The sequence below is a fragment of the Canis aureus genome, chromosome 14 (genome assembly GCF_053574225.1).
Source record: "Canis aureus isolate CA01 chromosome 14, VMU_Caureus_v.1.0, whole genome shotgun sequence".
Lineage (NCBI taxonomy): Eukaryota > Metazoa > Chordata > Mammalia > Carnivora > Canidae > Canis > Canis aureus.
In genome coordinates, this window is record NC_135624.1 from 40,818,809 (window position 1) to 40,830,831 (window position 12,023).

Below are 12,023 nucleotides of genomic sequence, written 5' to 3' on the forward strand. Positions count from 1 at the left end.
CCCCCTGGTCACCTGGTAACATGGGTTTTCTCACTTGGGCCCCTGGGTTCTTGGCGAATGGGCCTTGGGCCTCTGTTCGGGTCAGTGGTCTGGGCCCGAGCACCGTGTCGCTCTTCCTGTCAGCTCCGGCTCGCTGTGGTGGAGGCCCTGGGGCCCATGAGCCACCTGCTCCCAAGCGAGAAGCTGGAGGAGCAGCTCCCCAAGCTCCTGCCCGGAGTCGTGGCCCTCTACAGGAAGCATGCTGAGGCCTTCCACGTGTCCAAGGTGTGCTCCTGCATGCTGTGCCTGTGCAGAGCTCTGTCCACCGGCCCGTCCCCACCCGGGTCAGATGGGAGGAAGGGTGGCTCAGAGGGTGCTGCTGGACTCCGTGTTGGCTGGGGTCCACGGCCCTCTGTCCTGAGTCTTCCCCTCCTCTCTAAATTCCTGACGTGGAGGTAGGGCTCCCTTATCTGAGCCCTGAGGTGGGGTCTCTGCAGTCAGGGGGTGGGGCTGGAGCCTGGGAGAGGTATGACGGCCCCTCTCCTCCCTGCTTGAGCAGAGCCTGGGTCAGATCCTTGAGGCTGCGGTGGGTGTGGGCAGCCGCACGCTGGAGGCCCAGCTGGACTTGCTCCTGGCTGCTCTGCATGCTCAGGTAGGACGCGCAGGAGATGGGGATGGGGGCTACTGTGGCGAGGCAGGCTGGGCTCCCAGGCTGGGGCCACGTTGCAGCACGGCTGCCATGACAGGGGCAGGTCTGGGTGCCGCCTGTCGCCAGGTCTTGGTGCAGGTGCCTGCTGAGGCTGGCAGGGAGCAGGAGTGGGGTGGGCTGTCCAGCCTAGTGGTGCTGCAGCAAGGGTGGTCCCTGGGTCGTGGGCGTGGCCCCTGCTGTGGAGCTCCTGCCCCGGCAGGATGGGTGGCCCCAGGGCCAGAGAGGCCTGAGATGGCCTGGGGTCTGCACTGGCTGTGGGTCCAGAGGGTGGGGTGCAGGCAGAGAGAGCAGAGGAGATCTGGGGCTGCTGGGGGGCAGGTGCCTGCGAGGGAAGGGTCCACTGAGCTGGCTTCAGTGGGCCTGCGAGCTGTGGAGGTCACAGGAACACGGGGGCAGGTGTGCAGTGGTGGGAGCGAGTCCTGGAGAGGGCACAAGAGGCGCGGGGGAGAGGCAGGGGTCTCCTGGCCCCGGGGGCCCTCCCGCAGCGGTCCACCCGCCCCACGGGGCCCCCAGCCAGCACTGCGCCCCTGGAGGAGCTGGAGGAGCAGTGAGGTGGGTAGATCCCTAAGAAGATAAAAATGTCAAGCTTGGCAGGAGACCTGGAGCACTGAGCTGGGCCAGCAGGCAGGTGCGAGTAGCCACCCCCAGGCCACGCGGCTCCGGGGTGGAGGTCTCCCCGTTGTATCCCACCCATGGTTTGGGGAGCAGGCGAAGGTTCAGAGCTGCCCCCTGAGCTGTCAGCAGCGCGGGGAAAGCCTGTCTGTGGTGAGGGTGGGCCCCAGAGCTGGCCGACCCCGCGTCCCCCACCCCCGGAAGGACGGCCCGAGAAGCTGGCAGGACGCGCCCTTGGCAGCACCTCAGGGACAGAAGCCGGACTCAGGGATGCGGAAGGAGCTGCTGGTGACAGTGACGTTCAACACCTGCTTATCAGTAACAGTCATAGCGGCACGGGTCTGGGGTCTGCGGGTCCGGGAGGAGTGTCTTTAACCTGTGAGAGCCCCCAGCTCCTGGTGAGCGGTCACGGCGCGTTCCCTGGGCCCGGAGGGAAAGGCTCCCCTTTCCCTGCTGGGGGCCCCGGGCTAGGTCTGTGGGAGAGGTGGGGAGGGCAGGCGTGAACCCTTGTAGGCCGCCCTGGCCTGCCCCCTGCCCACCCTGCCCCATTTCTCCCTGGGACGCGTCCTGCCTGTGGCGGGCCTCCACCACTAGGGCTGCGTGTCCTCTCTGCTGTGCTTGGCCTGGGGACAGTCCCGGGCACAGTACCTGGCACAGTCCAGGACACGGTACCGGGCACAGTACTGGGCACAGTCCAGGACACAGTACCTGGCACAGTCCTGGTCACAGTACCGGGCACAGTCCTGGTCACAGTACTTGGCACAGTCCAGGACACAGTACCAGGCACAACCTGGGCACAGTACCGGGCACAGTCCTGGGCACAGTACCTGGCACAGTCCAGGACACAGTACCTGGCACAGTCCCAGGCATGCCAGGGCCCTCAGTATTAGTCGTTTGCAGGAGGGCTTCCCTCGGCTAGAAATCCACCCAGCTGCAAATGGAATCAGTCCGTGAACATGAGAGCTAGGAGTAAAGTCAGGCAGGTTGCCTGTCACAGGAGTGACAGTAGCACGACCTCTGCCAGGCGACGGCAGGAGAGGGCCCGAGGGCTGGAAGAGCAGCTGAGATCTGCCCCCGGGCTGCCCTCCCCTGCCCCCGGGCATGGCCCCTGCCCCTGCCTGGTGCCGCTCTCTGCCACCAGAATCACCCAACGCTTACGTTCCCGTTTACGTCTTTAGTGTGGTGGCGTAGGTTCCGTTACATCTAGGGGAGCCTTTTGATTTCTGCAAACTGGTTTTCAGATCTCCTATTACCCAATATACTTTTCTTATTTAACCCACCTGGAACTTATTTTAGGGAAACCATGAGTGAGAATCCAATTTTTTCTTCTCTGCAGATGACTGCCCACTCGCATTAGTTATCTCTTGCTGTGCAACTGATTATTCTGGAACTTGGCACCTAATGGCAGCCATTTGTTATTTCACAGCCACTGTGGGTGTGGGATCCAGGCACAGCTCAGCGCGTGGCCCTGGCTCGGGGTCTCGCGTGCTGACAGTCCGAAGGCTTGGCCAGGGCTGGGGGCTGCTTCCACCAGGGTGTCCTCGTGGGGCTGTTGGCTGGAGGCCTCAGTTTCTGGCCGCGGGGCTGGGTCCGCGGGGCTGCTGCGTGTCCCCCGGAGTGAGAGCCCGCTGCAGTACCCTTCACGAGTAGCTCAGGTCTTTATGGCGGGAAAAACCAGGAGTGGAGCCTGGGCCAGTGCCTGCAGCGCCCGCTCCCCCTGTCCTCTGAGAGCCAGCAGGGTCCGGCTTCGGGACTCACTCTGCTGCTGACCGCTTCTGGTGCTTCCTAAGACGGGCTGTACTGAAGCACAGGACTGTGCCCGGTACTGGCATCGTGGCCATGCCCCTGGGACAGGGGGTGTAGGGCCTGGATCGCCACCTCAGAGCCTCAGCCCCCCGAGGGTGTGGGGCTCCGTGTCACCCCGGAGGAACAGCGGACCCCGGAGACACACCTGCCCACAGCTTCAGTTTTTATTTTAACCGATGCCACTTTTTTTTTTTTTTTTTACAATTTTGAATGAATCAGCACTAGGTGTTTCCGTTTCCAGGACTTTCTATGATTTAGAGCTAGTGGTTTCTAGTCTGTACCCAAAGGAAATGTGAAGTTGTCTCCTGGCTGCTGGTGGGAAGGGCAGAGTGTGCTGCCCCCGCTCCCCTCCCCGCCCTCCCCTGCCACAGGGGCGTAGGCCCGGGTACCGCAGCAGCCTCTAACCACAGGGCTCATGCTTCTGTGTCGCCACACCAGAATTGCTGGAGTGGCCTCCAGCTGCAGGCTGTGCTGCCTGCGTGGTGGGTGTAGAAGCCACGAGGACTGGATGGTCATTGTGGGGGCCCCACGTCCGCAGGAGCGTGTGTCCGTCCTTCCAGGCTGCTTGGGCTCTGGGAGGCAGCATACCCCCCTGTAACTGTTGTCCATCTTCTGTCCCTTGGACCAGATCTGCGTGCCTGTGGAGTCGTCCAGCCCCCTGGTGGTGAGCAACCAAAAGGAGGTGCTGCGCTGCTTCACTGTGCTGGGTAAGCAGCTGCAGCCCCCGTGTAGGACCATCTGTGGACGTGCGGGTCTGCTCGCCGTGGGGGCCTGTGGACTTTGGTGCGGGGTGGCAGCTTTGGTCACGGGTTGGAGGTGAGGAGGCTTCTTTGTCTCCCTGTCCCTGGGTCTGTGTGGAGCGGAGGCCTGGCCGGGCTGCAGCCCCGGGTGTTATCCTGCCCAGTCCTTGAGGCTTGCATGCGCTGACATCAAGCAGGGAGCGAAGATTATTACAAATAATGTGTGTCATCCTTCAGCTTGCTGTGCACCTGACCGCCTGCTGGCCTTCCTCCTGCCCAAGCTAGACGCCAGCAATGAGAGGACCCGCGTGGGCACCCTGCAGGTCCTGAGGCACGTCATCAATTCGGCTGGTGAGCGTCCGGTGGGAGGCAGGGCCTGGAAAAGGCAGATACTGTCCATCTTTTAGGTGGAAGGACCATCTTGCTCTGATTGTTTCTCCCCCCACCCTTTTTTTCCCTAAAGATTTTATTTGAGAGAGAGGGAGACATGGGGTGGGGGAGAGGAACAAACCGACTCCATGCTGAGTGTGGAGCCTGACATGGAGCTTGATCCCAGGACTGACATCATGACCTTAGCCAAAACCAAGAGTCAGACGCTCAACCAGCTAAGCCACCCAGGTGCCCCTTTGCTCCCATACATTCTTAAAAGCATTTTTCCCCACTTTCTATTTTGTAAAATTTCAGACTTTTTGAAAAACACCTTTTTGCCCACTAGTGAATGCCTGTCGTAGACATTTGCCTTTGATAGGTGACTGGAGACGCTGGGACGCTGCGTCCCTACCCCCGGCCGGGTGTTCAGTGCTTGCTCCCGGCTCAGTGGCTCAGCTGCATCATGCATGGTCACAGCTGCCCCGGGGGTGTCCAGTTAGAGATACCTGCCTCAGGTGTGGGCCTCTGGGAACAAGGCAGGCCAGCTGTTCTGCAGAACACCTTTCCATGTGCGTGTGTCTCGTGACTCCCTCACAATCAGGTGGAAGGCTTCAGGCTTCTACTTCTAAGACTCATTTAATCAACAACGAGTTTGGACACTTTTCACACCCGAGTGTATATTCTTTGATGAGCCTTGGTCAGTACATAACGGCCTCGGGCTACAGTCGGCCTGCAGCCTGCTGTTGGGTAGCCCAAGCTCCGAATGGATTTTACGTGTTAACAGGTTGTAAAAGCAAAGAATGTGGCGCCACATATGGCCCTTGAGGCCTAAAGTCGTTTTTCATTGGTCCTTCATAGAACAAGAATGCTGACTCCTGTCCTGGGAGGGTCGCTGCAGGTCAACGCTGAGCCACAAACAGTGCCTGTGCACACGGACCTCCTCATGGAATTGGGGGATGATGCCTGTGGGATGAGGTGGGGATGGCGTGTGCTCCAGACGCTCCGTTCTTTCCCTTGACCAGGCACACTGCCTTCCTTCCCACCTGCTCCCTCACACTTAGGCTCCAGGAGTCCTCTTTTTTTTTTTTTTAACTTTTTCTAAAAGATTTTATTTATTTATCCACGAGAGACACAGAGATAGAGAAAGAGGCAGAGACACAGGCAGAGGGAGAAGCAGGCCCCATGCAGGGGGCTGGACGTGGGACTCCTTCCAGGGTCTCCAGGATCACGCCCCGGGCTGAAGGCAGGGCTAAACCGCTGAGCCACCCAGGGATCCCTAATTTTTAATGTCTTATGTCTTTTATTCAGTTTACTAACAAATAAAAAACAAGCAGTTCAGCATTTTTCCCAGCCCTCCACCTCTGGCAACCACCAATCTGTTCTCTATATCAGTGGGCATAGTTCTATAGATACATATAGCTGATAGATAAGTTTTTGTTCTTAGATTCCACATATAAGGAGAGATCACACAGTATTTATCCTGCCATCTGAGTCTTGGTCAGTCTTTTTCTTTTTTTTTTTTTTTTCACTTGATCTATCAATTTTTTTAAAATTTAAATTCAATAAATTAACATATAGTGTATCATTAGCTCCAGAGGTAGAGGTCAGTGATTCACGAGCTGCACGCAGCGCCCGGTGCTCATCCCGCCACGTGCCCTCCTTAGTGCCCGTCACCCCCTCACCCCGTCCCCCCAGCCTCCCCTCTAGTGACCCTCAGTTGGTTTCCTAGAGTTATGAGTCTCTCATGGTTTGTCTCCCTCTCTGAGTTCATCTTACTGTATTTTCCCTTCTCCCCCCCAACCCCGATCCTCTGTTTTGTTTCTTAAATTCCACATATAAGTGAGGTCAAGGCATAATTGTGTTTCTCTGACTGACTTATGTCGCTCGGCATCATCCCCTCTAGTTCCATCCATGCTGTGCAAATGGTAAGATTTCACTCTTCTGATGGCTGAGTCACACTCCGTTGTATACATAGGTGCGTCTTTACCCTTCATCTGTCGATGGACATCTGGGCTCTGTCCACACTTGGACTCTTGTGGACGTTGCTGCTGTAAAGGTTGGGGTGCAGGCGCCCCTTGGAATCACCGTGTCTGTGTCCTGTGGATAAGTACCCAGTAGGGCCGTTTCTGGGCCATAGGGTAGCTCTACATTCAGCCCCTTTTGGACCCTCCACACTGCTCTGCAGAGCGGCTGCCCAGCCTGCATCCCCACCAGCAGGTCAGGGGGCCCCCCTTTCTCCTCATCCTCACCAACCCCTGCTGTCTCCTGACTTGCTGATTTTAGCCATTCTGGCCAGTGTGAGGTGGGATCTCGCTGTGGTTCTATTTGTATTTCCCTGATGCCGAGGGATGTGGAGCATTTCTTCATGTGTCTGTTGGCCACGTGTAGGTCTGCTTTGGAGAAACGTCTGTTCGTGTCTTCTGCCCATTTCTTCACTGGATCATTTGGTTTTTTGGGTGTCAAGTTTGAGACGTTCTTTATAAATCTTGGATACCAGCCCTTAATCTGATAAGGCATTTGCAAATACCTTCCCCATTCTGTAGCTTGTCTTTTGGTTTTGGCCACGGCTTCCTTTGCTGGGCCGAAGCTTTCTATCTTGATGAAGCCCCAATAGTTCATTATTGCTTTTGCTTCCCCTGCCTCTGGAGACGTGTCTAGTAAGAAGTTCCTGCGGCCGAGGTCGCAGAGGTTGCTGCCTGTGTTCTCTTCTAGGATTTTGATGGATTCCTGTCTCACATTTAGGTCTTTCATCCATTTAGAGTCTATTTTTGTGTGTGGTGTAAGGAAATGGTCCGGTTTCATTCTTTTGCACGTGGCTGCCCAATGTTCCCAGCACCATTTGTTGAAGAGACTCTTTGTTCCATTGGATAGTCTTTCCTTTTTTATTTTACTTTAAATGTTTTATTTATTTATCCATGAGATACACTGAGAGAGAGAGAGAGAGAGAGAGAGAGAGAGAGAGAGAGAGGGGCAGAGACACAGGCAGAGGGAGAAGCAGGCTCCAAGCAGGGAGCCTGATGCGGGACTCGATCCTGGGTCCCCAGGATCACGCCCTGGGCTGAAGGCGGTGCCAAACCGCTGAGCCACCGGGGCTGCCCTGGATAGTCTTTCCTACTCTGTCAAAGGTGAGTGGGCCATAGAGTTGAGGGTCCATTTCTAGGTTCTCTATGCTGTTCCATTGATCTACGTGTCTGTTTGGGCCAGTACCACACTGTCTTGATCACAATTTTGTAAGACAGCTTGAAGTCAGACATTATGATGCCACCAGCTTTGGTTTTCTTTTTCAACATTCCTTTGGCTATTTGGGAGTTTTTCTGGTTCCAAGGAAATCTTAGGATTATTTGTTCCAGCTCTGTGAAAAATGTTGATGGGGTTTTGATAGGGATTGCAGTGAACGTGTAGGTTACTGTGGGTAGCATAGACATTTTAACAATATTTGTTCTTCCAATCCATGAACATGGAATGTTTTTCCATTTCTTAGTGTCTTTCTCAATTTCTTTAAGGAGCGTTCTACAGTTTTCAGAGTACAGATCCGTCAAACTCTCCCTCTTCTCAGATGACATGATACTCTGTGTGGAAAACCCAAAGGGCTCCACCCCAGAATTGTTAGATCTCATACAGGAATTTGGCGAAGTGGCCAGATACAAAATCAATGCACAGAAATCAATTGCATTTCTATGCACTAACGGTGAGACTGAAGAAAGAAACCAAGGAATCATATTTTATGGTTTTCGGTGCAATTGTAAATGGGTTCAATTCTTTGGTTTCTTTCTTCAGTCTCACCGTTAGTGCATAGAAATGCAATTGATTTCTGTGCATTGATTTTGTATCTGGCCACTTCGCCAAATTCCTGTATGAGATCTAACAATTCTGGGGTGGAGCCCTTTGGGTTTTCCACACAGAGTATCATGTCATCTGAGAAGAGGGAGAGTTTGACTTCTTCTTTGCCAGTTCGAATGCCTTTTATCTCTTTTTGTTGTCTGATTGCTGAGGCTAGGGCTTTTATGTTGAACAACAGTGGTGAGAGTGGGCATTGCTGTCATGTTCCTGACCTTAGGGGGGGAAAGCTCTCAGTTTTTCCCCATTGAGGATGATGTCCACTGTGGGCTTTTGTATGTGGCTTTTATGATATTCAGGCATATTCCCTCTATCCTTACAGTGAGGAGAGCTTTAATCAAGAAATGCTGCTGTATTTTGTTAAGGAAGTGGACTTTTTCTTACCAAATGACACAGTTCAAGAATACACTTTTCCCCTCTCTAGTACACCTTAGGGAATTACTTCTGTCTCCATGCATTATTAGTTTTATTTTGAAATATAACACCCATACAAAAAGCACACATGTGTACCGTTCAGCATAATGACCCCCTACCTTTGCCTGCGAGTACTCGGTGCTGGCCTGGAGCCCCGCTGGCCTGCTGGCGGGTGGTGTGGATAGGACCTGAGCGTGTGAATTACTCTGTAACTTAGCTCTTTCCCTCAGTATTCTGTGTGTGAGATTTATTCATGTAGTGTAGCTCTCTCACTTTCCTTCCTGTGAAGGATTCCAGTGAATTAAGCTGTAGTCCATCCAGTCTCGTGGTGATAAGTGCCATGGCCTGTGATTTCTCTTACGATGCACCACGCCACTGGGAACACTCTTCTGTGCACGTATGGTTGAGCGTATGCTTAGGAGTCATAAAGTATGTGTGTGTTCAATGTTAGTCAGTAAAACCATTCTGTTGTCCAATGTTTGTACCACAGTTTATAGCCCCCGCCTTATTAGCACAAGCAGCATGTGAGGAATATTGCTTTGTGTCTTTGCCAACACCTGTCAGCCTTTCACTTTAGCCATTGTGGGGGATGTGTGTCCTGTCCATTCTGGCTTTTTTTTTTTTTTTAAGCTTTATTTATTTTAGAGAGAGAGCTCATGCATAAGCAGGGGGAGGGGCAGAGGGAGAGGGAGAGATAGACTCCCCACTGAGTGCAGAGCCCGACATGGCACTGGATCCCTTGACCCTGAGATCACACCTTGGGCCAAAACCAAGAGTTGGAGGCTTAATGGATTGAGCTCCCCCAGGTGTCCCCTGTTCTGGTTTTCATAAAATTAAAACACATACTTAGTTTGGCTTGCAGTGAGAAATTCAGTAATAGCTTGTTGATCTATCAGAAGTCCTTAAAACATGTTTTTTCCTCAATGGCAACCAGACTTTATTCTTTTTTTCTTCTGCTTTATTGAGACATAATGGACATGTAACACTGTGTAGCATTGGGGTGAACGACTGCAGCCTCCCCCCTGGTGGGATGGCTTAGACCAGAGCACCTCTCCCCACTCATTGATCACAGTTGCTGCTGTGACCCCGGTGCTGGCTGTGTCTGTGGGCCTGTTCCTGCAGGCTGTGTCCTGGGCACCTCCAGGAAGGCCTCATCACTGTCTGCTTGCAGGCGAAGGTGGGAAGGGGTGGTTCAGGAATGGCTCTGGCCTGGCGTGAGCATGAGCGGTAGATCTGGGATGCACATTCAGCTTGGGCTGAGCCGGGGCTCTGCTCTTTTTAGAAGTCTTCGAATTTTGAATTAAAGTGTTGTAATATGATTAAGAAGTTGGGGCCAGAGTTGCATTCCTTGGCATCTTGAACCAGGAAGCTTCTCGTGTGGGTGGGTGCTACTGTTGCCACCAGGTTGGCCACACAGGAAGCTCTCGCCTCTTCCTTCCTTTCCTTGCTTCTGTCCTTGAGCATCAAGTATTGGCACTGAAAACTGATGACAGTCTCAGTTTCCATACAAGTGATTTGGTCTGTTTGCCTGGATGCCCAAAGGGTGTTGATTTTTTTATTCTAAATTCAGAAATTTTATTGACTGTGTTGGCTGTTCTGGGAGTGATATTTTCCCCAGATCTGTCAAAGGCCTTTTCAGTATGTAGTTGTAAATCTTATTTTATCTCAGGATTTTTGTTTTTTATTTATTATTTTTTAAAGATTTTGTATTTTTTCATGAGAGACACAGAGAGGCAGAGACACAATCAGAGGGAAAAACAGGCTCCCTGTGGGGAGCCCGATGTGGGACTTGATCCCGGGATCACAACCTGAGCCACCCAGGTGCCCCTTATCTCAGGATTTTTTTTTTAAGATTTTATTTATTTATTCATGAAAGACACACAGAGAGAGACACAGGGAGAGACAGAAGCAGGCTCCATGCAAGGAGCCTGATGTGGGACTCGATCCCAGGTCTCCAGGATCACACCCCGGGCTGCAGGCGGCACTAAACCGCTGTGCCACCGGGGCTGCCCATATCTCAGGATTTCTAAATAGGATTTCAATATTCTGCTATTCCAGAAGTCTTCTTTAGCACTCCCTTATGTGTGCTTCATTGTCTTTGCCTGTCTTTTATACTTTTTGTATCAAATATTTTAAAGTTTTTTGGCCTCCAGTCATCTTTTTTCCTTCAGAATGTCCCTTTCTTTTTTTTTTTTTTTTTAAAGATTTTATTTATTTATTCATGAGAGACACAGAGAAAGAGAGAGAGGCAGAGACACAGGCAGAGAGAGAGAAGCAGGCTCCATGCAGAGAGCCTGATGTGGGACTCGATCCTGGGTCTCCAGGATCATGCCCCGGGCTGAAGGCAGGCATTTAACCGCTGAGCCACCCAGGGATCCCAGAATGTCCCTTTCTGATATTAAGAACAAATCACATTCAGTAAAATGCACAAATCCTAAGAGTATGACCTGGTGATATTTTACACATCGTTCAACCACGTAACCATTACTCAAACGGTGGAAAGTTTCCAAAACCCAAAGTGTCCTTATACTTGCTTTCAGACAGGAGCCACCTTTACTCTAGGAGGTAAGCACTTTTCTGACTTCTCTTCAGTAAATTGATTCTACATGCTCTTGGATTTCATATGAAGAGTTCGTTACAACAGGCGACCTGTTCCCTTGCATCCGTGTTCTTTCCCTAAGCATTGTACGTTTGAGATTTGTACATGTTGTACATCACTTCATCCTTATTGCTGAGTTATGTTTAATTACGTTTTGTGAATAAAAAAATGTTTTCTTGTTGATGGACACGTGGGTTGTTTCCAGCTTGGGGTAGTTATGGAGAAGGCTGGTATGAACGTTCTTGTACAGATCAGCTGGTGGGCACGTGCAGCATGAAATTTCTGGGCCTTGGGGCAGGTGCATGTTTAATGTTACCAGAAACGCCAGGTGGTTTTCCCCGTAGGCTTCCTATCCTGTGCTCAAGTATGATGCGTGAAAGCCTGCTGCTCCAGCTTCCTTGCCTGCTCTTGACATCGTCATCTCTTAATTTCCATTGTTTTGGTGATTGTGTCATAGGACTCACCAGGGAATGTGAATTTTCTAATGAGTACAGTGGCTAAGCATCTTTTCATTTACTCTATTGGCCTTCAGACATCTTTTTGTATGAAGGAGGTTCCTGTTCAAGTCTTTTGCCCATTGTAACACTGGATTTTTTCTTATTATGGTCCTGTCTAGGAATTCTTTGTCTGAAACATGTGGATAGGGTGTGCATCCTCAGTGGTTGGTGCCTTCGTGTCTGAGAAACCTATGCCCTTCCGGAGGACATGAAGACATTCTATTTTCTGCTAGGAACTTTATCGTTGAATTTCCACATTTCTTTGACTCATTTCTAGTTAATTTGGGAGTATGGTGTGAGATGTAGGGAGTAAAGATTATTTTCATATGGGCATCCAGTAATTGCAGCACTGCTTGTTCGGGAGACCGGCCTTTCCCCATTGCCTTGCATTAGCGCTTTACAGCGAGTCAGGTGCCTGTATGTATTAGGCTGCTGGGGCTGCCTTAACAAAGCATCACAGA

General features: G+C 52.0%; 1 protein-coding gene across 11 annotated transcripts in view; it reads left to right on the plus strand.

The window, feature by feature from the left end:
* Positions 1 to 12,023, plus strand: part of MROH1 (maestro heat like repeat family member 1) — a 70,064-nt gene that overhangs the window by 28,250 nt on the left and 29,791 nt on the right. For 10 of the 11 annotated variants that reach the window (XR_013352078.1, XM_077847663.1, XM_077847662.1 and 7 more), the window contains exons 8-11: positions 124 to 264; positions 539 to 631; positions 3,735 to 3,813; positions 4,084 to 4,197. Coding sequence is in view for 10 of the 11 variants with exons in the window: in XM_077847663.1 (XP_077703789.1) it covers positions 124 to 264; positions 539 to 631; positions 3,735 to 3,813; positions 4,084 to 4,197 (427 nt within the window). In the remaining variant the exon portion in view is untranslated. The remainder of the gene's footprint in view (positions 1 to 123; positions 265 to 538; positions 632 to 3,734; positions 3,814 to 4,083; positions 4,198 to 12,023) is intronic. The other variant, XM_077847671.1, reaches the window with a different exon arrangement.